The following is a 27,185-nucleotide window of genomic DNA, read 5'->3' on the forward strand; positions in this document are numbered from 1 at the left end:
TCTGTCCATTCAAGTTAAGTTGTTATCCAGGTTTGAAGAACATGACCCTCCAAAGGTATTTTATATTAAAAGAAGAAGGAAAATATGGATATTTGACACTTTTCAGTGTATTTTAGTTTCAATGATGTCCGTAGAAGTCTGCATAATTGATAATTTTACTAGTATGCGCGTTAGCTTTCTAAAATAAGCTTAAAATGTATATGTCGCAGGGCTTGTGTTTCCATGGTAACACAATTTCTCTCATTTTTAGCTCAAGGTGAGCTTTTGTGATCACCCTGTGTCTGTTGTCAACAATTTGACTGTTAACACTCTAGAGGTCACAATTTTGGCCTAATCTTAATGAAACTTGGTCAGAATGTTACCCTCATAAAAGTCTTGATGAGTTCGATATTGAGTCATCTGAGGTCAAAAACTAGGTCACTGGGTCAAATCAAAGGAAAAACTTGTTAACACTCTAGAGGTCATAATTTTGGTATTGGGTCATCTGGGGTCAAAAACTAGGTCACCAGGTCAAATCAAAGGAAAAGCTTGTTAACATTTTAGAGGTCACAATTTGGGCCCAATCTTAATGAAACTTGGTCAGAATGTTACCCTCAATAAAATCTTGGATGAGTTCGATATTGAGTCATCTGAGGTCAAAAACTAGGTCACTGGGTCAAATCAAAGGAAAAACTTGTTAACACTCTAGAGGTCATAATTTTGGCCCAGTCTTAATGAAACCTGGTCAGAATGTTACCTTTAATAAAATCTTGGATGAATTTAATATTGGGTCATCTGGGGTCAAAAACTAGGTCACCAGGTCAAATCAAAAGCAAGCTTGTTAACACTGTAGAGGCCACATTTATAACTGTTTCTTCATGAAACTTGGTCAGAATGTTACTCATGATGATCTCAAAGTCCAGTTTGAATCTGGGTCATGAAGGTCAAAACTAGGTCACCAGGTCAAATCAAAGAAAAAGCTAGTTAACACTCTAGAGGCCACATTTATGACCATATCTTAATGAAACTTGGTCAGAATGTTAATCTTGATGATCTATAGGTCATGTTCAAATCTGGGTCAGGTGGGTTCAAAAACTAGGTCACCGGGTCAAATCAAAGGAAAAGCTTGCTAACACTGTAGAGGCCACATTTATGACTGTATCCTTATGAAACTTAGTCAGAATGTTACTCATGATGATCTCAAAGTACAGTTTGAATCTGGGTCATTTAGGATCAAAAACTAGGTCACCAGGTCAAATCAAAGGAAAAGCTAGTTAACACTCTAGAGGCCACATTTATGACTGTATCTTAATGAAATTTGGTCATAATGTTAATCTTGTTGATCTATAGGTCGTGTTCGAATCTGGGTCAGGTGGGTCAAAAACTAGGTCACCAGGTCAAATCAAGTAAAAACTAGTTAACACTCTAGAGGCCACATTTTTGACCATATCTTAATGAAACTTTGTCAAAATGTTAATCTTGATAATCTGTAGGTCATGTTCAAATCACGATCACGTTGGGTCAGAAACTAGGTCACCAGGACAAATCAAAGGAAAAGCTTGTTAACACTGGAGGCCATATTTATTACTATATCTTTATGAAACTTAGTCAGAATGTTAATCTTGATGATCTTTAGGTCAAGTTCGAATCTGGGTCATGTGGGGTCAAAAACTAGGTCACCGGGTCAAATCAAAGGAAAAGCTTGTTAACACTCTAGAGGCCACATTTATGACTATATCTTCATGAAACTTAGTCAGAATGTTAATCTTGATGATCTTTAGGTCAAGTTTGAATCTGGGTTATATGGGGTCAAAAACTAGGTCACCAGGTCAAATCAAAGGAGAAGTTAGTTAACACTTTAGAGGCCACATTTATGACCATATCTTAATGAAACAATCTTGATGATCTTTAGGTCAATAGGTCAGGTGAGCGATACAGGGCCTTCATGGCCCTCTTATTTAAACAGTTATGTATAAAAACAGGGTTTTCGACGGCTTCAATGCCATTCTGTTAATGACCACATGGAATATTTGGATAATATTATTAGGAAAAATACCAAGCACTTTACATAGTACCTTATTAGCTCACATGTTACTTTGTGACAAGGTCAGCTTTTGTGATCGTGCAGCGTCCGTGCGTCCGTCCGTGCGCAAACTTTTGCTTGTGACCACTCTAGAGGTCACATTTTTCATGGGATCTTTATGAAAGTTGGTCAGAATGTTCATCTTGATGATATCTAGGTCAAGTTCGAAACTGGGTCACCTGCGATCCAAAACTAGGTCAGTAGGTCTAAAAATAGAAAAACCTTGTGACCTCTCTAGAGGCCATACTTTTCAATGGATCTTCATGAAAGTTGGTCAGAATGTTCATCTTGATGATATCTAGGTCAAGTTCGAAACTGGGTCAACTGCGGTCAAAAACTAGGTCAGTAGGTCTAAAATTATTAAAATCTTTTGACCTCTCTAGAGGCCATATTTTTCATGGGATCTTCATGAAAATTGATCTGAATGCTCACCTTGATGATATCTAGGTCATTTTCGAAACTGGGTCACGTGCGGTCAAAAACTAGGCCAGTAGGTATAAAAATAGAAAAACCTTGTGACCTCTCTAGAGGCCATATTTTTCATGAGATCTTCATGAAAATAAGTGAGAATGTTCACCTTGATGATATCTAGGTAAAGTTCAAAACAGGGTCACGTACCTTCGAAAACTAGGTCAATAGGTCAAATAATAGAAAAACCTTGTGACCTCTCTAGAGACCATATTTTTCAATGGATCTTCATGAAAATTGGTCAGAATTTTTATCTTGATAATATCTAGGTCAAGTTCAAAACTGGGTCACTTGAGCTCAAAAACTAGGTCACTATGTCAAATAATAGAAAAAACGACATCATACTCAAAACTGGGTCATGTGGGAAGAGGTGAGCGATTCAGGACCATCATGGTCCTCTTGTTCAATTTTATCTTCATGAAATTAAGTCAGAATAATAGCCTTGATGAAATCTAGGTCAAGTTTGAATATAGGTCATCTTGGGTCAAAAAGTAGGTCACTAGGTCAAATCAAAGAAAAATCTTGTGTACGCGATAGAGGCTGTATTTTTCAACTGATCTTCATGCAGTTTGGTCAAAATGATTGCCTTGATAAAATCTACGTTGAGTTTGATGGGTCATCTGGGGTCAGAAAGTAGGTCATTTGGCCAAATCAAAGAAAAACCTTGTGTATGCGATAGAGGCTGTATTTTCCAACTGATCGTCATAAAATTTTGTCAGAATGATAGCCTTGATGAAATCTGGGTCAAGTTCGAATATGGGTCAGCTGGGTTTAAAAACTAGGTCACTGGGTCAAATAATGGAAAACCTTGTGCATGCAATAGGGGCTGCATTTTACACTGGATTTCATAATATTTGGTCAGAATGGTTGCCTTGATGAAATCTGGGTCAAGTTCGAATATGGGTAGTTTGGGCTCAAAAACTAGGTCACTAGGTCAAATCAAAGAAAAACCTTGTGTATGCGATAGAGGCTGTATTTTTTCAATTGATCTTCATGAAATTCGGTCAGAATGATAGCCTTGATGAAATCTAGGTCAAGTTCCAATATGGGTCATCTGGGGTAAAAAACTAGGTCACTAGATCAAATTAAAGAAAATACTTACTTATACTCAAGATTTTTTACTCCAATTTTAATGATAATTGGTCAGAATATTTTTTTCCATGAAATCACTAGGTCAAACGTGTTTACACTGTTATGGTGTGTTTCTCAGGTGAGCGACCTAGGGCCATCTTGGGCCTCTTGTTCAATTTATCCTCATGGATTTTGGTCAGAATAATTGCCTTGATGAAATATATGTCAAGTTTGAATATTGGTCATCTGGGATCAAAAAGTTGGTCACTAGGTCAAATCAAAGGAAAACCTTGTGTATGCGATAGAGGCTGTATTTTTCAATTGATCTTCCTGAAGTTAAATCAGAATGATAACCTTAATGAAATCAAGGTTTTAAAATGGGCCATCTAGGGTTAAAAAGTAGGTCACTAGGTCAAATCAAAGAAAAAACTTGTGTATGCGATAGAGGCTGTATTTTTATGCCCCCGAAGGGAGGCATATAGTTTTTGAACCGTCTGTCTGTCTGTGGGTCTGTCCGCAATTTTCGTGTCCGGTCCATATCTTTGTCATCGATGGATGGATTTTCAAATAACTTGGCATGAATGTGTACCACAGTAAGACGACGTGCAGTGTGCAAGACCCAGGTCCGTAGCTCAAAGGTCAAGGTCACACTTAGACGTAAAAGGATAGTGCATTGATGGGCGTGTCCGGTCCATATCTTTGTCATCGATGGATGGATTTTCAAATAACTTGGCATGAATATGTACCACAGTAAGACGACGTGCAGTGCGCAAGACCCAGGTCCGTAGCTCAAAGGTCAAGGTCACACTTAGACGTTAAAGGATAGTGCATTGATGGGCATGTCCGGTCCATATCTTTGTCATCGATGGATGGATTTTCAAATAACTTGGCATGAATGTGTACCACAGTAAGACGACGTGCAGTGCGCAAGACCCAGGTCCGTAGCTCAAAGGTCAAGGTCACACTTAGACGTTAAAGGATAGTGCATTGATGGGCGTGTCCGGTCCATATCTTTGTCATCGATGGATGGATTTTCAAATAACTTGGCATGAATGTGTACCACAGTAAGACGACGTGTCACGCGCAAGTCCCAGGTTCGTAGCTCAAAGGTCAAGGTCACACTTAGACGTTAAAGATCATTTTTCATGATAGTGCATTGATGGGCATGTCCGGTCCATATCTTTGTCATTCATGCATGGATTTTAAAATAACTATGCATGAATGTGTGACACAGTAAGACGATGTGTGGCGCGCAAGACCCAGCTCCGTAGGTCAAAGGTCCTAAACTCTTAACATCGGCCATAACTATTCATTCAAAGTGCCATCGGGGGCATGTGTCATCCTATGGAGACAGCTCTTGTTCAACTGATCTTCATGCAATTTGGTCAAAATGATTGCCTTGATAAAATCTACGTTGAGTTTGATTATGGGTCATCTGGGATCAGAAAGTAGGTCATTTGGTCAAATCAAAGAAAAACCTTGTGTATGCGATAGAGGCTGTATTTTTCAACTGATCGTCATGAAATTTTGTTAGAATGATAGCCTTGATGAAATCTGGGTCAAGTTCGAACATGGGTCAGCTGGGTTTAAAAACTAGGTCACTAGGTCAAATAATGGAAAAACCTTGTGTATGCAATAGGGGCTGCATTTTACACTGGATTTCATAATATTTGGTCAGAATGGTTGCCTTGATTAAATCTAGGTCAAGTTCGTATATGGGTCATCTTAGTCAAAAAGTAGGTCACTAGGTCAAATCAAAGAAAATACTTATTTATACTCAAGATTTTTTGCTCCAATTTTAATGATAATTGGTCAGAATATTTTTTTCCATGAAATCACTAGGTCAAACATGTTTACACTGTTATGGTGTGTTATGGTGTGTTTCTCAGGTGTGAGACCTAGGGCCATCTTGGCCCTCTTGTTCAATTTATCCTCATGGATTTTGGTCAGAATAATTGCCTTGATGAAATATATGTCAAGTTCGAATATGGGTCATCTGGGGTCAAATTGTAGGTCACTAGGTCAAATCAAAGGAAAACCTTGTGTATGCGATAGAGGCTGTATTTTTAGCTCACCTGAGCAATGCTCAGGTGAGTTTTTCTGCTCACTCGATGTCCGGCGTCTCTGTCTGTCGTCTGTCTGTCAACATTTAGCTTGTGTATGCGATAGAGGCTGTATTTTTCAACTGATCTTCATGAAATTGGTCAGAATGATCTCCTTGATAAAATCTAGGCCGAGTTCGAAAATGGGTCATTTGGGGTCAAAAACTAGGTCACTAGGTCAAATCAAAGAAAAAGCTTGTGTATGCGATAGAGGCTGTATTTTTCAATTAATCCTCATGAATTTTGGTCAGAATGATTATCTTGATGAAATCTAGGCCGAGTTCGAAAATCGGTCATCTGGGGTAAAAAACTAGCTCACAAGGTCAAATCAAAGAAAAAGCCTGTGTATGTGATAGAGGCTGTATTTTTCAATTAATCTTCATGAATTTGGTCAGAATGATTATCTTGATGAAATCTAGGCCGAGTGCGAAAACGGGTCATCTTGGGTCAAAAACTAGGTCACTAGGTCAAATCAAAGAAAAAGCTAATGTACGCGATAGAGGCTGTATTTTTCAATTGATCTTCCTGAAATTAAGTCAAAATAATAACCTTAATGAAATCTAGGCTAAATTTGAAAATGGATCATCTGGGGTTAAAAAGAAGGTCACTAAGTCAAATCAAAGAAAAACCTTGTGTATGCCATAGAGGCTGTATTTTTCAATTGATCTTCATGAAATTTTGTCAGAATGATTGCCTTGACGAAATCTAGGTCAAGTTTGAATATGGGTCATCTGGGGTCAAAAGTTAGGTCACTAGGTCAAATCAAAGAAAAACATTGTGTATGCAAAAGAGGCTATATTTTCAGATTGATCTTCCTGAAATTTAGTCAGAATGATTGCCTTGATGAAATGTTGGTCAAATTTGTATATGGGTCATCTTGGATCAAAAAGTAGGTCACTGGGCCAAATCAAAGAAAATACTTATTTATACTCAAGGTTTTTGCTCCAATTTTAATGATAATTGGTCAGAATATTTTTTTCCATGAAATCACTAGGTCAAATTATAGTTTGTTATGGTGTGTTTCTCAGGTGAGCGACCTAGGGCCATCTTGGCCCTCTTGTTCAATTGATCTTCCTGAAGTTAAATCAGAATGATAACCTTAATGAAATCTAGGCAGAGTTTGAAAATGGGTCATCTAGAGTTAAAAAGTAGATCACTAGGTCAAGTCAAAGAAAAACCTTGTGTATGCGATAGAGGCTGTATTTTCCAATTGATCTTCATGAAATCTAGGTCAAGTTTGATTATGGGTATCTGGGGTTAAAAGTAGGTCACTAGGTCAACTCAAAGAAAAACTTGATCTTCTTGAAATTAAGTCAGAATGATTGCCGTGATAAAATCTAGATCAAGTTTGAATATTGGTCATCTTGGATCAAAAAGTAGGTCACTAGGTCAAATCAAAGAAAAACCTAGTGTATGCGATAGAGGCTGTATTTTTCAATTGATCTTCATGAAATTGGGTCAGAATGATTGCCTTGATGAAATCTAGGTCAAGTTTGATTATGGATCATCTTGGGTAAAAAATAGGTCCTAGGTCAAATCAAAGAAAACCTTGTGTATTTGATAGAGGCTGTATTTTTCAGTTTATCTTCCTGAAATTAAGTCAGAATGATTGCCTTGATGAAATCTAGGTAGAATTTGAATATGGGTCATTTACACTGGATTTTCATAAAATTTTGTCAGAATGGTTGCCTTGCCTTCATGAAATCTAGGTCAAGTACAAATATTGGTAGTCTGGGGTCAAAAACTAGGTCACTAGTTCAGATCAAAAGAAAAGCCTTGTGTATGCGATATAGGGGCTTTATTAGCGATCGCGCGGCATCCATCGTCCTTGCATAAACTTTTGCTTGTGACCACTCTAGAGGTCAAATTTTTCATGGGATCTTTATGAAAGTTGGTCAGAATGTTCCTTTTGATGATATCTAGGTCAAGTTCGAAACTGGATCATCTGCATTCCAAAACTAGGTCAGTAGGTCTAAAAATAGAAAAATCTTGTGACCTCCCTAGAGGCCATATTTTTCAATGGATCTTCATGAAAATTGTTCAGAATGTTCACCTTGATGATATCTAGCTCAAGTTTGAAACTGGGTCACGTACCATCAAAAGCTAGGTCATTAGGTCAAATAATAGAAAAACCTTGTGACCTCTCTAGAGGCGATGTTTATCATTGGATCTGTATGAAAGTTTGTCTAAATATTCATCTTTATGATATCTAGGTCAAGTTTAAAACTGGGTCAACTGCAGTCCAAAACTAGGTCAGTAAGTCTAAAAATAGAGAAACCATGTGTCCTCCCTAGAGTAGAGGCCATGTTTTTCAATGGATCTTCATGAAAATTGGTCATAATGTTTACTTTGATGATATCTAGGTCAGATTTGAAACTTGGTCAACTGCGGTCAAAAACTAGGTCAGTAGGTCTAAAAATAGAAAAACCTTTTGACCTCTTGAGAGGCCATATATTTCAATGGATCTTCATGAAAATTGGTCAGAATTTTCACCTTGATGATATCTAGGTCAAGTTCGAAACTGGATCATGCGCGGTCAAAAACTAGGTCATTAGGTCAAATAATAGAAAAACCTTGTGACCTCTCTAGAGGCCATATTTTTCAATGAATCTTCATGAAAATTGGTCAGAATTTTTATCTTGATGATATCTAGGTCAAGTTCAAAACTGGGTCACATGAGCTCAAAAACTAGGTCACTATGTCAAATAATAGAAAAAATGATGTCATACTCAGTTCAAAACTAGGTCATGTGGGGACAGGTGAGCAATTCAGGACCATCATGGTCCTCTTGTTTTTCTTATTCTAGGACAATTACAAGCCTCACTTGGTTAAGTCCCATAATTCTGAGATGTATTTTGGGAAAATTGTGGCCGCTTTTGGACTTTTGTACACAAATTGTGTATATCTTGAAATAAACATCTTTCAGAATATACTCCCATCATTCACAAAACAACTTATTTGGTGGCAAATATAAATTCCTTGAATATGATTGTTCTTTCTCATTATTAAATCATTTCAGTTTCATTTTATATGACCAGAAAACGAGTTTATGAAGTACATTGGTGCAATAAGTGAATGAAACTAAGTATTTTCTTCCGTGAGATGAATCCTGATCACATGGTGGTGTTTCCCAATCTTATGACGTCATTCTGGGCACTTGTCAGTACTAAAATATCGGCGAACACACGAGAAGTAAAATTGAATAAATGATGTCTTTAACTAAAGAAGAACTGCATTTCTAAATATTTATGTAATGATGATATAGGAAACAGCGGGAACCAGCGTTTCCGAGCAGCTTCCCTTAGTTTTGAATGCACAATATTCCTGTCAGTTTAAACAAGTGATACAGGTTTTCAGTGCATGTCTGTCACAAATCTTGTCCGCGCTCTAAGTCGGATAGTTCTCATCCGATCTTCACCAAACTTGAACAAAATGTGTTTGCCAGTAAGTCCTTGGCCCAGGCACTTCGGAATTATGGCCCACGAATTACCAAAAGTAATGATGCTAGTGATACAGGTCTTTGTGCATGGATAAATAATGGAGAAGAAATGCCAATCTAGATTATTAGACATTTACGGATTAAGTCTACGTGGACTGTGGACACCTAAGGCGATAGATTTTTCAAGGGGACCATCTCAACATAGTTAAATTATATTATGCGCGATATGAAAAAGAGTTTATAACGGCAATAGGGTTTGAGTTATTATATCATCACTATGCGGTAGGTGATATAAATTTGGATGTGCCTGTTTTTAGCTCGACTTTTCGAAGAAAAAGTAGAGCTATTGCACTCGCTCCGGCGTCGGCGTCGGCGTCTCCGTTGGGTTAAAATTTTTGATAAAGTCAAATATCTCTGTTACTGTCAAAGCTATGAATTTGAAACTTAAAATACTTATCTACTATCAAAGTCTTCACAAGGAAGAACAATCCTCATAACTCTGATTGAATTTTTACAGAATTATGCCCTTTTTTAATTTAGCATTTTTGGTTATAGTTTTTGATAAAGTCAAATATCTCTGTTACTATCAAAGCTATAGACTTGAAACTTATAATAGTTATTTACTATCGAAGTCTACACCAGGAGAAATAATCCCCATAACTCTGACTGAATTTTGATAGAATATGCCCCTTTTAACTTAGTATTTTTGGTTAAAGTTTGTGATAAAGTCAAATATCTCTGTTACTATCAAAGCTATTGACTTGAAACTTAAAATAGTTATTTACTATCGAAGTCTACACAAGGAAAATCATCCCCATAACTCTGGTTTGAATTTTTTACAGAATATGCCCCTTTTTAATTAAGAATTTTCTGTTAATTTTTTTGATCAAGTCAAATATCTTGTTACTATCAAAGCTATTGACTTGAATCTTAAATACTAATTTACTATTTAAGTCTACACTCGTAGAAACAATCCCCATAACTCTAATTTGAATTTTGTTTAGAATTATGTCCCTTTTTAACTTAAAATTTTTGGTTAAAGTTTTTGATAAAGGCAAATATCTCTGTTACAATCGAAGCTATTGACTTGAAACTAAATAGTTATTTACCATCAAAGGCTTCACCAGGAGAAACTATCCGCATAATTTTGATTGAATTTTGATAGAATTATGCCCCTTTTTAACTTAGAATGTTTGGTTAAAGTTTTTGATAAAGTCAAATATCTCTGGTTACTGTCAAAGCTATTGACTTGAAACTTAAAATAGTTATTTACTATCGAAATCTACACCCAAGAAAAGCAATCCCCATAACTCTGTTTGGATTTTGACAGAATTATGCCCTTTTTTAACTTAGATTATTTTGTTAAAATTTTTGATAATTTCAAATATCTCTGTTACTATTAAGCTTTTGACTTGAAACTTAAATAATTATTTACTATCGAAGTCTACACAAGGAAAATCAATCCCCATAACTCTGATTTGACAAGAAATTATAACTCTATGTGGTCACACCTTTGAATTACCTCCCTTTTGACACTTCTTGACCGGATGATAAACCAAATAAGTATTGAAGATACCAAGTCGTAACTTTATACAATGTTAGACCTCATTGAAAGGAAGTGCAGTGACAAGGAACCATACTGTAGTTGGTCCCATTTTTAATAATCTCCATTTTTAAACCTTCTTTGGGGCATAAACTCGAATACTATGCAAGATAGATTTCATACTTAACAAACTTATAGAAGTCAGTGAGAAGGAGTGTAGGGACAAGGAACCGTAATCTAGGTCGTCCCATTTTTTAATTATCTACCTTTTTTGAAAACTTTATACTTACTCTAGATGCCACATTTTCTTTATGAAATTCAGTCCAAAGACAGAACATTTCTCTTTTTAAATGTATACAAATTAAAATACAGTTATCTGGGATATAAAAGTCAGTCGATTCGTCATATCATAGAAAGGCCCTTTCAACAGTCTGAAGGCCTATGTTTCTACTTAAAAACTGTTCAGAAAGATTGTCTTTTTATATAGTCTAGTTCAACTTAAATTTGGTTATCTGATGTCAATAAACTATACAACTATGTTAAAATCATAGAAAAAAAACTTCTGAGCATTATAGAGGCAATAGATTTTATCGCAATATGATTTTGCTCAGTTTAAGCTCTATATGGAGGCACTCACGACAACGACTTTCAAGAACCGTACATGTCTGTGCATCCCTTGTGTGTAGAAGAAAACATATCGGATTGATTGTATAAACTGAAAACTTTCAACAAGAAATGAATTTCATTTCATTCATGTTTATGCCATAATACAGTATAAATGGGAAGATTTTTTTATTTTGATTATTTTCCTATCTTCCGTTCATTTATCTAGTAAAAAAGCTGTCCATCTCTTTGTCCATCCACTACTGACAAATTAAAACAATAAAGTTATACGAATACAAAGTCTTTAACGCGGCTAATACAGAAATAACAAGTGCTCCGCCAAGCGGGGCAATATACGCCCGAAGGATTATATCAGGGGATGGGAGCAAAATTTAAAGAACTTTACTGGTGAAGCCCAAACGAAAAGGACAACAAAGGGAAGAAATTACCCGAAAAACTCTAAGTCCACTAAAATCATTACCAAGTACAGATAAGTCAAAATACACCTTAACGTTGCAGGTACCATCCATGTTGTACCACAGAAAAGTGGTATCGGTTTTTTCCCTACGGCCAGTAATAAAAATGTTACAAAATAACCTATTTATAGTAAACATAAAAGGGAAGTAATTCAATAAAAAAATATTGTAAGTGAACAAAAAATGGATATGCCAAATAAACCCAAAAACCAAGCAATGCAAGCAACATAAACACAAAACAAAGTCATGTGACCTTTGACCCCTAAGTGTGACCTTGACCTTGAAGCGAGCCATGCGCTCTGCACGTCGTCTCAATGTGGTGAACATTTGTGCCAAGTTTCTTTAAAATCCTTCAAGCAGTTCAACAGTTACACATCGCACTCGAAACAAAGTTATATGACCTTTGACCCCTTAGTGTGACATTGATCTTGTATCTAGCCATCCAAAACATGCGCTCTGCACGTCGACTCGATGTGGTGGACATTTTTGCAATGTTTCTTTAAAATCCCTCATACAGATCAAGAGTTACAGAGCGAACACGAAACAAAGTCATATGACCTTGACCCCCTAAGTGTGACCTTGACCTTTAAAGCAAGTCACCTGATACAGGCGCTCTGCACGCGTCCTCTTGATGTGGATAACATTTGTTTCAAGTTTGTTTTAAAATCCTTCAAGGAGCGGAGTCGACACGAAATTGTTAACGAACAGACGGACAGACAGACGGACAGACACACAAACAGACTGACAGAACAGACAGCCAGATGAACACCTGTGGTATCCCAAAATACGTCCCTTCGGGCGTATAATAACACAAAGGAATGGAGACGCAAGATATTAAGTTTTCTACAATGTTTTACCTGCTGACCTACATTTTGATCCCGACTGACCCAGTTTAGATTGTTTCATGTTGGACGACGACGACGACGATGGAATACGGATACATTGCGATCAGACTAGCTCATCTTTTCAACTTTGTCGCAGATGCGCAACTTATAATATTGAAGAACATTTCAGGAAAGTGTTATGACGCTAGATCAAATACTTTTTGCGATATGTATAACAAAACATTTCTCTGGCGAACAGACGGACGGACAGACATATCCAAATATTATCCTGTGCAGTGACATATTAAGCCAGACCTTACCATCATTATAGGAATGTTTTCCTACCAAACATAAATTAAAATTATCATGTTGAGACGGTCCCCTTGAAAAATCGATCGTCTTAGGTGTTCACAGTTTACGTAGACTTAATTCGTAAATGTCTAATAGGCAGTTGAGGGAGACATACGCTTTTCTCAAAAGCAGCTCTAGTTCAACGTTGAAAAAAAAAAGCATATATTGTATATCTTATTATAAAGAGAAACGAAACTGCATAGGACAAATTCCTATATCCCTCAGGCCATATAACCAGAAGCGGTCATTATAGTCGGAAGTGGGTGTTATAATTGGTTTACTATTGGCCTGTCATGGATAAGAGACATTTTTGAAGTTATTAGCTCGTCAGCTCTGATCTTTAAAAAAACATCTGCAAGGTATTGTCGTCGTTTGATCTTCGGTGTCGGCATTGGGTAAAATATTGGTTTATGTCCACCTTTTCTCAAAAACTGTAAGAGCTATACAGCTTTGAAACTTTGCACACTTTTCATCAGTGTTAGGGGACTATGTAGGCCAAGAACTATAATTCTGATAGGCATTTTGTCAGAATTATTGCCCTTGCAGACGAGCGATGACACCACGTGGGCTGAGCGCGAAACTATTGTAACTATATATAAATAAAGAACAGTGATACAATAGTTTCGCGCTCAGCCCTCGACCAGTGGGCTGTGCTCTTGTTTACTCTGTGTCATTGTGGAAAAAAATCCGCAACGTCATTAATATTATGGTTAACTGATTCAATCCATCTAGTTGTCAGTATAATATGATAACTGTATTCTAATATGACTGGCAATGCTTAAATCATCACAATGATATTATGTTGACGTCATGTTGACGTGATATTTAGCGTCATGTATGCATCCAAATTTGATCAACTATAGCATGTTTAAAACGAAATGTTACATTGCACAATTGTCTTGATTAATTTATACTCACACTCAGTTGGTTATTTACTTAGCAGAATAATTCGCCATTATATCGCCCAAATTGAACTTTTCCGCAAGACGTTTTACCATTTCCGGTCCTGGCGTGTATAAACAAAGGCGTGTGACGACATACCATTTTGTGGCATGCATGCGCGAAGAAACAGTTCTACCATATTGATCTAAATTTTGCAACAAATGTCATGTTAGAATCAAAATAATTGATAGCAAAACCATGTTTTAATGCTATTTATACACTCTGGCAGTTATAAATACGTCATTTGGAATAATTGGGAAATTATTATGCCCAAAGGTATAAGTAGAGCAGGGGTAAAAATTGAAACTTGTTTAGATGTGGTTGAAATGGGCTAGTTAGGTCAGATTGTAGTAGAAACTGACAACTGCAGTGAAGTTTTGCAGAGAAAGTGTAGAAAAACTAAAATATTTCAATTCCACTGTTTAAGCTGTAATTCTTTCTGTTTTTAAAATGCGTATTTACAGCCTAAATATTGCTGGTTAGATTAGGTAAATTTTACAGTAACAGTATGTCATTTTAGTGCAGTTTAGAGTAAAAAATGATAAAATATGGCAAAAATAAGACCAAGTAAGGAACAGAGGTCATAAATTATGTTGGGACAGCAATTTTGGAGGAAAATTGGCACGTTAGCATACATTACCGAAAAAGCTGTAAAACCTTGAAAATTGATTTTATCAAAATGAAACTGTTTTTTCTTTCATGCATTTAAGTTACTGATAGGGCTGTCATTGATTGGGTCTTAGGCATATCGACGATACCGATATATCAGAAGACAAATATCGACGATACATCGATATATCGATTATTAAGTTAGATTAACAATGTATTTGTTCGTAAGCATACTATATACCTTCCTGTAAGTGTTATTTTTAGTTTTATTGCCTACTTTTCATATTACTGTTTGATTGTATTGTATTTGTATTTATGAAATAAAAGAAATAAATAAAAATTAATAAAATCTTTCATTTTTATTTTGCCTTCACTTCTCTTTTGCATTTATCCAAATTTACAACTTTGTGAACTTAATAGTTTTTGAGGGTCTGAGTGTTTATCTGGATAGTTTTTTCTCTCTGTAAAATATCGATTTTTGAAAATGGGAATCGATAATCGATCGACAAAAAAATATCGTTGATACATCGATATCGTTTCTATCGATGACAGCCCTAGTTACTGATACAATTTTAGTAAAAATCACACATTTTATAGTATAAAAAGTTTTCCTTAAAGGACTGCATCATGATTTCACATAATAGGATGTGACCACTCGGTGTTACATGTGAATTTTAGTCCAAAATGTAGTTCCATACTGTTGATGAAATCTAGCAGTTATATTTTTGGCTTAGTTTTATTGCTTATTGTATTGAGAAAAGATCTAGACCATTTTCGTTGTGAGTTTCCAAGTGTGATAGGTATATAATGTATTTCATTTTATTATTATTATTATTATACCAGATTTATATAGTGCCCTTTTCATGATAAACACGTTCAGAGGCTCTTTGCATACAGCAAACGTAGCCACACAGTGCGAAATTCATCCTCTACTAGTAAAGACACAGAGCGCTCTGACCAGAGGGACAGAGTGAGATAAAATCTACAGAACAGATAAAGAGTACAGACTTGTCCAGCTAACTTATCCAAGCTCTTTGCGAATAGACAGTCGGGTTCTTTAACGTGCCCAGTGTATAGCACTGATACACGCGAAGCCGTCTTTCCTGGGAAGAACCACTACAGGCCTCTATCTTAGGTGGGAGACACTCGAGAGCATCTCAGAAATTTCAAGTGCCTGGACCGGGATTCGAACCACAGACCTCTGGATTGACAGGCAAGAGTGTTACCACTAGCTCACCGGCCTTCCTATGCGAAAACAGGCCAGGAAATCCTGGGATTTTCCTGGTATATCTCAGGTTATCTCAGGAGAAATTCCTGCAATTTTACAGGGATATCCTGGGATATCTCAAGATTTTTGACACTGGTAATTTGAACAGGATTTATTCCTGCACATTCCTGGACATTCCTGTATAAGCAGGAAATGCCAGGATGTAAAAAATAACATTTTGAGGTCCAGGAAATCCCAGGATATCCTGGGAAGCCAAGATGGAAGAAAGTGTCCTGAGGCCAGGATATCCCAGGACAGTAGAAAGAGTCCTGGGGCCAGGATATCCTGGGATTTTCTGGAGTGTAAAAAGAATCTCAGGACCAGGTACTCTCAGGAAGCCAGGATGGTAAAGTGTCATGGGGCCAGGATATCCCGGGATTTTTTGGAGGATTGGTCGCAGAAGCGGTGGAGAAATATGGCCGACTGAAGGAGCCAAAATGTTCACTTTATGAACATGATAGCAGTGACATTTTACTCTCGACTTTAACCACATTTACACACAAATTAAGTAAAATAAGATCTCGGTTCCTATTGAAAACCAACTAGATTCCATCATCTGTTCAAGAGATACTACCCCTGAACGGGGCAAATACTCTATTCTGGCCCTCTCACCAATATAAGGTTTCATTTATGCTTGGATTTGATACAAATTTGCATCAGTGTACCCAATCGTGTGATCCCGCTACGTCATTTTGACCTCGAAAGTGAAAATAGAAACGTAAACAAAAATATAAATAATGGAGTATTTTTTTTTTATTCAATATATTGTGTTACTATCATGTGCATCATTCGAAACTTATTTGAAAGTGCTATCTCCGGTACTAAAATTTTCTCGCCAAAACCTCGTTTTAACGCTATTCCTGTTCAACCACTTTCAACAGTATGCGCTCATTGTGCAAGTCAATTGAACAGGAATAGCATTAAAACGAAAAGCTGTTGGTCGGGAAATCGTAGTACCTGGGATAGCACTTTCAAATAGGTTTCAAAACATATGCTTGATATAAACACGATATGTAGATTAAAAAACTTACGCACTGATTTTCAATTTTTGTTTACCTTTCTACTTTCACTTTCGAGCTCAAAATGACGTATCGCGGACACGTGATTAGGCACACTGTGCATGGAATTTTTATCTTAATAATCTCTAGGTCAAGTTCGAAACTTTGTCATGTGGGGTTAAGAACTTCATGACCCAGAATGTTGAAACTTAATAGCATGATTGGTCATGCAGAGTAGATGACCCGTATCGATTTTGGGGCCACTCTGGTCAAGGTCAAGGTCACAGGGGCCTGAACATCGAAAACCGTTTCCGATCAATAACTTGAGAACCTCTTGACCCAGAATGTTGAAACTTCATAGGATGATTGTTCATGCAGAGTAAATGACTCAGTTAAAGGTCAAGGTCACAGGGGCCTGAACATTGATAATCATTTCCGATCAATAACTTGTTACCTCTTGATCCAGAATGTTGAAACTTCATAGGATGATTGAACATGCAGAGTAGATGACCCCTATCGATTTTAGGGTCACTCTGTTAAAGGTCAAGGTCACAGGAGCCTGAACATGGAGAACAATTACCGATCAATATCTTGAGAACCACTTGACCCACAATGTTGAAACTTCATAGGATGATTGAACATGCAGAGTAGACGACCCCTATTGATTTTTGGGTCTGTCTTTTAAAGGTCAAGGTCACAGGGACCTGGTCATGTAAATCCGTTTCCGGAAAATAACTCTAGAACCACTGACCTAGAATGTTGAAACTTTATAGGATGATTAGACATGCAGAGTAGATGACCCCTATTTATTTTGGGGTCACTTAATCAAAGGTCAAGGTCACAGGATCCGGAACAATGACTTGAGAACCACTAGGCCAAGGGTGTTGAAATTTAGCTGGATGACTAGACATGCCAAGTAGACGATCCCTATTGCAGCCAACCATCAGTGTCTCTTTGACTTTCGCTCCTGGCCTCTATTGACTTCTTGCCTATAGGACTTTGCATTGGGGGAGACATGCGCTTTTTTACAAAAGCAATTTCTAGTATCACAGCGGTTTTTAGCTCACCTGAGCCCTTTGTGCTCAAGGTGAGCTTTTATGATCGCCCTGTGTCCGTCGTCGTCCGTCCGTCCATCTGTCCATCGTTGTCAACAATTTGACTGTTAACACTCTAGAGGTCACAATTTTGGCCCAGTCTTAATGAAACTTGGTCAGAATGTTACCCTCAATAAAATCTTGAACGAATTTGATATTGGATCATCTGGGGTCAAAAACTAGGTCACCAGGTCAAATCAAAGGAAAAGCTTGTTAAAACTCTAGAGGTCACAATTTTGGCCCAGTCTTCATGAAACTTGGTCAGAATGTTACCCTTAATAAAATCTTGGATGAGTTTGATATTTGGTTATCTGGGGTCAAAAACTAGGTCACCAGGTCAAATCAAAGGAAAAGCTTGTTAACACTCTAGAGGCCATATTTATGACCGTATCTTCATAACATTTGGTCAGAATGGTAATCTTGATGATCTCAAGGTCCAGTTTGAATCTGGGTCATGCAGGGTCAAAAACTAGGTCACCGGGTCAAAGGAAATCAAAGGAAAAACTAGTTAACATTCTAGAGGCCACATTAATGACCATATCTTAATGAAACTTGGTCAGAAGGTTAATCTTGATGATATATAGTTTATTTTCAATTCTGGGTCAGGTGGGGTCAAAAACTAGGTCACCAGCTGAAAGCAAAGGAAAAGCTAGTTAACACTCTAGAGGCCACATTCATGACCATATCTTAATGAAACTTGGTCAGAAGGTTAATCTTGATGATCTTTAGATCAAGTTTAATTCTGGGTCAGATGGGATCAAAAACTAGGTCACTAGGTCAAATCAAAGGAAAAGCTTGTTAACACTCCAGAGGCCACATTTATGACTTATCTTCATGAAACTTAGTCAGAATGTTAATCTTGATGATCTTTAGATTAAGTTCGAATCTGGGTCTTATGGGGTCAAAAACTAGGTCACCGGGTCAAATCAAAGAAAAAGCTAGTTAACACTCTAGAGGTCACACTTTTGGCCAAATCTTAATGAAACTTGGTCAGAATGTTAACCTCAATATAGTCTTGGAAGAATTTGATATTGGGTCATCTGGGGTCAAAAACTAGGTCACCAGGTCAAATCAAAGGAAAAGCTTTTTAACACTCTAGAGGCCACATTTATGACTGTATCTTCATGAAACTTGGTCAGAATTTTAACCTTGATGATCTCAAGGTCCATTTTGAATCTGGGTCATGTAGGGTCAAAAACTAGGTCACCAGGTCAAATCAAAGAAAAGGCTAGTTAACACTGTAGAGGCCACATTTATGACCATATCTTAATGTGAAATTTGGTCAGAATGTTAATCTTGATGATTCCTAAGTCAGGTGAGCAATACAGGGCCTTCATGGCCCTCTTGTTATTGGATGACCATCTACTAAATTCCTTCAGATCATTCTGTTTCGGTAGAAACATGGCCACCGATGGATGTGGGTCTAGTCTTCTCTGAGGGGCCTCCGTGGCCAGTTGTTAAAAGTCGCTGACATCAAATCACTTGCCCCCTCATCGATGTGGGTTCGATCCTTACTCGCTGTGTTGAATTTTTCATGTGAGGATGCCATCCAGCTGGCTTACAGAAGGTTGGTGGTTCTAACTAGATGCCCTCCCGTAATTAAATAATGAAAGAAGGAACACCTGTGTCTTCCTCTACAACCAAAGCTGGAAAGTCTCCATATGACCTACAACAGTGTCGGTGCAACCTTAATTCCATTAAAACAATCAAACTAGTCTCTATATGGCTATTTGGAAAACTTCCATAATCTCAGCTGAAATGACTGGCCCGATTTTAAGATAATCTGATAGCATTGGTCCTTGTGACAAAATTATTCAGTCCAGCTATGGGTTAAGATGAGTGTTCTTTGGCTATCATACTCCTATTATGTTATACATGTATGTGTAACTGTAATATTTTTTCTTTTATAGATTTTGAAAATGGTAAAACAAGTCATTATTTTGATACCAGCATAACGGGGCAAACAAAAGGTACAGTTACAGACATGAACAAATACATATAGCTAGGCCATTTCTATAGATTACAAAAGAGAATTTGCACATGATCGATATTCCTCGTGAACGAATTTTCAACACAAATCTCCACAAACCTCTAAGTGAGGCATAAAGGAGACATATGAGAATACACCTAGAATAGAAATTATGGTTTAAATGTTATGTTTATGAAAGTGGGTGTATTTACAAGGAGTTATCGAAAGTTGCATTCACCAATATATAAAGATTAATCTTGTCACAGCTGTCGTCGGAAGAAACTTATTAGAATTCGTACAAGAAGAAAGTGATTTCTAATTATGCATGTAATCAAAGAGTACATTTAAAGAAAGAACTGGGAAAAACATATAAGAGAGAAACGCTTGAAATGTCCTGTTTGTGATTATGCTTCTAATCACAGTGATATGAAGACACATAGGAGAATACATACTGGAGAGAAATGTTTTAAATGTGATGATTGTGACTATGCTTGTAATCAGAACGGTAATCTGAAGACACATAGGAGAATACATACTGGAGAGAAATGTTTTAGATGTGATGTTTGTGACTATGCTTGTTCTGACGGCAGTTCTCTAAAGAAACATAGGAGAATACATACTGGAGAGAAATGCTTTAAATGTGATGTTTGTGACTATGCTTGTAATTGGAGCCGTAATCTGAAGATACATAGGAGAATACATACTGGAGAAAAATGCTTTAAATGTGATGTTTGTGACTATGCTTGTAATTGGAGCGGTAGTCTGAAGAAACATAGGAGAATACATACTGGAGAGAAATGTTTTAGATGTGATGTTTGTGACTATGCTTGTAATAATAGCAGTTATCTGAAGATACATAGGAGAATACATACTGGAGAGAAATGTTTTAGATGTGATGTTTGTGACTATGCTTGTAATAATAGCAGTTATCTGAAGATACATAGGAGAATACATACTGGAGAGAAATGTTTTAGATGTGATGTTTGTGACTATGCTTGTAATCAGAGCGGTAGTCTGAAGATACACAGGAGAATACATACTGGAGAAAAATGTTTTAAATGTGATGATTGTGACTATGCTTGTTCTGACGGCAGTTCTCTAAAGAAACATAGGAGAATACATACTGGAGAGAAATGCTTTAAATGTGATGTTTGTGACTATGCTTGTAATCAGAGCAGTAGTCTTAACAAACATAGGAGAATACATACTGGAGAGAAATGTTTTAAATGTGATGTTTGTGACTATGCTTGTATTAATAGCAGCCGTCTAAAGATACATAAGAGAATACATACTGGAGAGAAATGCTTTAAATGTGATGTTTGTGACTATGCTTGTAATAATAGCAGTTATCTAAAGAGTCATAAGAGAATACATACTGGAGAGAAACGCTTCAAATGTGATGTTTGTGACTATGCTTGTAATCATAGCGGTAGTCTGAGGAAACATAGGAGAATACATACTGGAGAGAAATGTTTTAAATGTGATGTTTGTGACTATGCTTGTATTAATAGCAGCCGTCTGAAGATACATAAGAGAATACATACTGGAGAGAAATGCTTTAAATGTGATGTTTGTGACTATGCTTGTTATAACAGCAGTTATCTAAAGAGTCATAAGAGAATACATACTGGAGAGAAACGCTTCAGATGTGATGTTTGTGACTATGCTTGTAATCATAGCGGTAGTCTGAGGAAACATAGGAGAATACATACTGGAGAGAAATGTTTTAAATGTGATGTTTGTGACTATGCTTGTATTAATAGCAGCCGTCTGAAGATACATAAGAGAATACATACTGGAGAGAAATGCTTTAAATGTGATGATTTGTGACTATGCTTGTTATAACGACGGTAGTCTGAAGATACATAGGAGAATACATACTGGAGAGAAATGCTTTAAATGTGATGATTTGTGACTATGCTTGTTATAACGACGGTAGTCTGAAGATACATAGGAGAATACATACTGGAGAGAAATGCTTTAAATGTAATGTTTGTGACTATGCTTGTAATAATAGCAGTAATCTGAGGAAACATAGGATAATACATACTGGAGACAAGTGCTTTAAATGTGATGTTTGTGACTATGCTTGTTATGACGACAGTAGTCTGAAGATACATAGGAGAATACATACTGGAGACAAATGTTTTAAATGTGATGTTTGTGACTATGCTAGCTACGATTGCAGTTATTTGAAGAGACATAGGAGAATACATACTGAAGAGAAACGCTTCAAATGTGATGTTTGTGACTATGCTTGCTATGACGGCAGTAAACTAAGGAGACATAGAAGAATACATACTGGAGAGAAATGCTTTAAATGTGATTTTTGTGACTATGCTTCTAGACGGAGTGATCAGCTGAAGATACATAGGAGAATACATACTGGAGAGAAATGCTTTAAATGTGATGTTTGTGACTATGCTTGTTCTGACGGCAGTTATCTGAAGAAACATAGGAGAATACATACTGGAGAGAAAAGGTTTAAATGTGATATATGTGACTATGCATTCACTTTCAGGGATGGTCTGAACAAACATAGGAGAATACATACTGGAGAGTACTGCTTTAAATGTAATGTTTGTGACTTTGCATGTATTCGGAACGATGCTCTGAAGAAACATAAGAGAAAACATACTTGAGAGAAAAGCTTTAAATGTGATGATTGTGACTACGCTTGTAATCTGAGCAATGGTCTGAAGATACATTAGAGAATGCATACTTGAGGGAAATGCTTTAAATGTGATGATTTTGACTATGCTTGTAATCTGAGCAATGGTCTGAAGATACATTAGAGAATACATACTGGAGAGAAACGCCTTAAACATAATGTTTGTGATTACGCATCAGATCAAGTTATCATTTAGTAAGACATTAGAGAATAAACACAATGGAGAAATGCTTGTGATTTTGCATGTAATTGTTGTAGCAGTCTAAGTATATATATGTCAATTCGTACAGGGGAGAAAAACCTTAAATATGAATTTTGTTGTAATATGTGTAATAAAAGTTCTGATATGATAAGACATGTAGTACTACATACGTGAGAGAAACGTTTTTAATTATGCATCAAATCAAAGTTCTGCTCTGATAAGACATACAAACATATACACAGGAGAGAAATGCTTTAAATGTCCTGCATGTGATTTTGCATATTATAATCCTAGTAGTCTGACTGCACATATGAGAAAACATACAGATGAGAAAAAATTAATAAAAGTTCTAATCTGTTTATACATATTTTAATACATACGGGAGAGAAAAACTTTCGTTGCAATATTTGTGATTATACATCAAATCAAAGTTCTCATCTGGTAAGACATATTTGAATACTTACAAGACAGAGATACTTTAAACTTCCTGCTTGTATTATGCATGTAATTGTCGTAATAGTCTAACTATTATATGAGAGTACATACAGAAGAGAAAAACTTTATTATGTGAATTTTGTAATTATGCATCTTAAAAGGAGTAAACTGAAAACACATCGCATTACATACAGGAAAAAAAAATGAATGTGATGTTTATGATTATGCATCTAAACGAAGGGGTAATCTAAAATTACATATGACAATACATAAAGGAGAAGGTTCACTTTTGCCTCAAAATGGCCTAAAAACTGAAACTTTCTAAATGGAGTAAAGAACACATTTTCTTTCATCAAGAAGTATTCTTTTATCAAACTGTACGAAATAATTTACAAAATATTCATTATAGAAGAAAACATTTGACCTAACTGTAAATACGTTTACTATTATGGGTATGGGAATCCTTCAGTTTTTATCAGAATTTTTAAACAAATCTGAAATTTTCACTACGAGCACAGCTGTCGATCACAATCAAAAAATGACCATAAATTCTGTGAAAGAAGCTGGATCTGGTCAAAATATTTTTGTGGTCCTTGAGTGTGCTCACTACTAGAAATATTCCTATGTGACCTTAAATATGGCAAAAATTGCCAATTTTCTTAAAAATCTGCAATTTCAGCAATATTCAGTGATATGCGTAGAACAAAATAATATATCTGTTTATAGAAAAAAACTTAATTCCTTACAACAGATAAACATTCTGGTAGCAAACAATATATAGTTTTTCAAATTTAAGCCAGTTTGAAATTTTTCAAAATATAAGGCTTAAGTGAACTTTGTCCTTTGATGTTTGTGATTAAAAGCAGTATTTTGATGAGACATGCAGTAGTCTGGAAAAAATAATTTTAGAAAACAATATCTTGAACCTAAATTGACAATTCCTGAAGGGAATAAAGTCTCTAGTGTATATAATGATATATTTGATATTTGGTTTGAATACACCCAAACTTGTCTATTAATAAGATATCAAGATATTTTTAATAAATAATGTTCATTCTGATTAAAATCAGTTATTATATGTATATAGGAGAAACAACAAGTTACTGTGGACAAGAAAACCCGCCCGCTTAGCTCAGTAGGTAGAGCGTCGGTCTACAGATTGCGGGGTCGAGAGTTCGATCCTCGGGCGGGGCGTATGTTCTCCGTGACTATTTGGTAGACAACATTGTGTCTGAAATCATTAGGCCTCCACCTCTGATTCATATGGGGAAGTTGGCAGTTTCTTGTGGAGAACAGGTTTGTACTGGTACAGAATCCAGGAACACTGGTTAGGTTAACTGCCGCCGTTACATGACTGAAATACTGTTGAAAAACGGCGTTAAACCAAAAAAAAATAAAAATAAAAAAAAATAAACAAACTGTGGACAAGTGAAAAACAATGCACAAGACCCAGAGGTAAAACGGAAATTAAATCACTGTTTTTAGCTCACCTGTCACTTAGTGACAAGGTGAGGTTTTGTGATCACCCTTCGTCCGTCGTCAGTCCGTCCGTGTGTGCGTCAACAATTTCTTGTCTGCACGATAGTGGTTTCATTTATGATTTTGTTTTAACCAAACTTACACACAACTTGTATCACCATAAGATCACGGTTCCTTTCTTGAACCGGCCAGATCCCATTATGGGTTACAGAGTTATGGCCCCTGAAAGGGCCAAAATTAGCTATTTTGACCTTGTCTGCACAATAGCAGCTTTATGATTTGATTTTTACCAAACTGGCACACAACTTGTATCACCATAAGATCTTGGTTCCTTTCTTGAACTGGCCAGATTCCATTATGGGTTCCAGAGTTATGGCCCCTGAAAGGGCCAAAATTAGCTATTTTGACCTTGTCTGCACAATAGCAGCTTCATTTATGATTTTATTTTAACCAAACTTGCACACAACTTGTATCACCATAAGATCTTGGTTCCTTTCTTGAACTGGCCAGATCCCATCATGGGTTCCAGAGTTATGGCCCCTCAAAGGGCCAGAATTAGCTATTCTGACCTTGTCTGCACAATACATGTAGCAGCTTCATTTATGATTTGAATTTAATCAAACTTGCATAAAACTTGTGTCACCATAAGATCTTGATTCCTTTCTTGAACCGGCCAGATCCCATAATGGGTTCCAGAGTTCTAGCCCCTGAAAGGGCCAAAATTAGCTATTTTGACATTGTCTGCACAATAGCAGCTTCATTTATGATTTGATTTTAACCAAACTTGCACACAACTTGTATCACCACAAGATCTTGCTTCCCTTCTTGAACTGGCCAGATTCCATCATGGGTTCCAGAGTTATGGCCCCTTAAAGGTCCAAAATTGGCTTTTTGCAGCCATATAGAGACATCATTTATGGTTTTATTTGATACAAACTTCCAAAATATCTTCAACAACAATAAATCTTGGATTCCATGACAAATCAGATCCAGTCGTAGGTTCCAGAGTAATTTTATATCTGATTACCTCCCCTGATTGTAATCAAAATGGATTTATATCAGTAAGTCCTTATAGGACTTATTTGAAATTTCATTATTGTTATTAGTTTGACTGAGACAATCAGGGTAGATAACTATGGACTGATTTTATGTCAAATTACCTCCCTTTAGTTCAAACTAAAATGGGTGTATGTATCTCCGTAACTAATGAAGATACTGATCTGAAATTTCATTTATGTCAACAGATTTATTTGGCAGATCCTTCTTTTGTTCACTTACAATATTTTTTTTTAATTACTTCCCTTTTACGATACTATAAATAGCTTATTTTTAGTAACTTTTTTATTATTGGCCGTAGGGAAAAACCGAGACCACTTTTGTGTGGTACAACATGGATGGTACCTCCAATTTTTAGGTGTATTTTGACATATCTATACCTTGTAAGATTTTTTGGTTAAATTTTTTCCCTTTGTTGTTCCTGCCCTTTGGATTTAGGCATTTTTTCTGAGGACCTTCTTGTCCTCAAGTGCAATGATAACAGGTGAGCGATATAGGGCCATCATGGCCCTCTTGTATATTATTGTTTTACTGGTAATTAAATAGTGACATGTGTTTACTAAGTATTGACACCCAAGAGGATCGCTACTGTGAAATATGTAATAGTCATAGTATGTGTGAGCGTGTGTTACCATGATATATCAGAGCTAGGGGTAAATCAAGGGTATTTTTCTCTGCACATGTCGTCGAGGCCGAGACAGATATGTGCAGAGAAAAATACCGAGATCATAGCACACGAGCATTACGTATTATAACTGTTTTATTGCATAAATTTATATATCATTTTCATTTATATTTGTTTATTATTATTTTTACACTTTTGTTTCCCTTTCTGCGCCTCGCTGACTGAAACACAAAAACTTCTGTTTAAGATAATGTGTTCCCCAGATAAAAGTATCCAACAGATTTCAGCACTGGTTTTAAATCTTTGCATTTCATTGGCCAAACGTATTGTAAAACTTGTTGTTTCGTTTGTGAAAAAAAGCAAAGAAAAGGAAACATTTGAGAAAACTCAGAATTTTATATAGTTCATGTAATTCTGAATTTGGCAATAACTATCGAGTCTTTGAAACAGTCTAGTTTATTTACCTAGTGTCACCTAGTGACATCAAAGAAACAAAATTCGATTCGTTTCTGTATGAATTAATATTCGCAACGAATTGCTGTAGCTCTGGTAATAATTAAAATATTTTCTTAAATTAACACTTTGCTTTTGATATATTTGCAAGAATGTATAATATATACCTGTCTGATCCCGTTGTACAATTCTTTGTAATAACAAGCATTTACTTATAAAGACAAAACATTTATAAATAGGAAAAAAACTTTACATAAAGTAAGTTGGTAAAATAATATTTTGCTAATTTGAATGGTTTTTGAATCAATTTCCGAGCTTTGCCCTTTGACATTTAAACTGGAACAATTGATACAGGGACTGGAATGCGGCATTTATCTTATTTTATGCTGTCGTCCAATCGAAGCGTGTGCCGTAGGTTATTCTGCTATTACCCACACACTTACGTC

General features: G+C 36.3%; 1 protein-coding gene across 4 annotated transcripts in view; it reads left to right on the forward strand.

Annotated features, from left to right (window-relative positions):
• The window catches only part of LOC123540146 (zinc finger protein 600-like), a 47,090-nt gene extending 20,226 nt beyond the window's left edge, over positions 1-26,864 (forward strand). For all 4 annotated transcript variants that reach the window (XM_053526409.1, XM_053526410.1, XM_053526412.1 and 1 more), the window contains exon 2: positions 19,760-26,864. In XM_053526409.1, coding sequence (XP_053382384.1) covers positions 20,245-21,648 — 1,404 coding nt within the window. In that variant the 5' untranslated portion in view covers positions 19,760-20,244 and the 3' untranslated portion in view covers positions 21,649-26,864. The remainder of the gene's footprint in view (positions 1-19,759) is intronic.
• Positions 26,865-27,185: the final 321 nt, after the last annotated feature.

The sequence above is a fragment of the Mercenaria mercenaria genome, chromosome 16 (genome assembly GCF_021730395.1).
Source record: "Mercenaria mercenaria strain notata chromosome 16, MADL_Memer_1, whole genome shotgun sequence".
In the NCBI taxonomy this organism is placed as follows: Eukaryota; Metazoa; Mollusca; class Bivalvia; order Venerida; family Veneridae; genus Mercenaria; species Mercenaria mercenaria.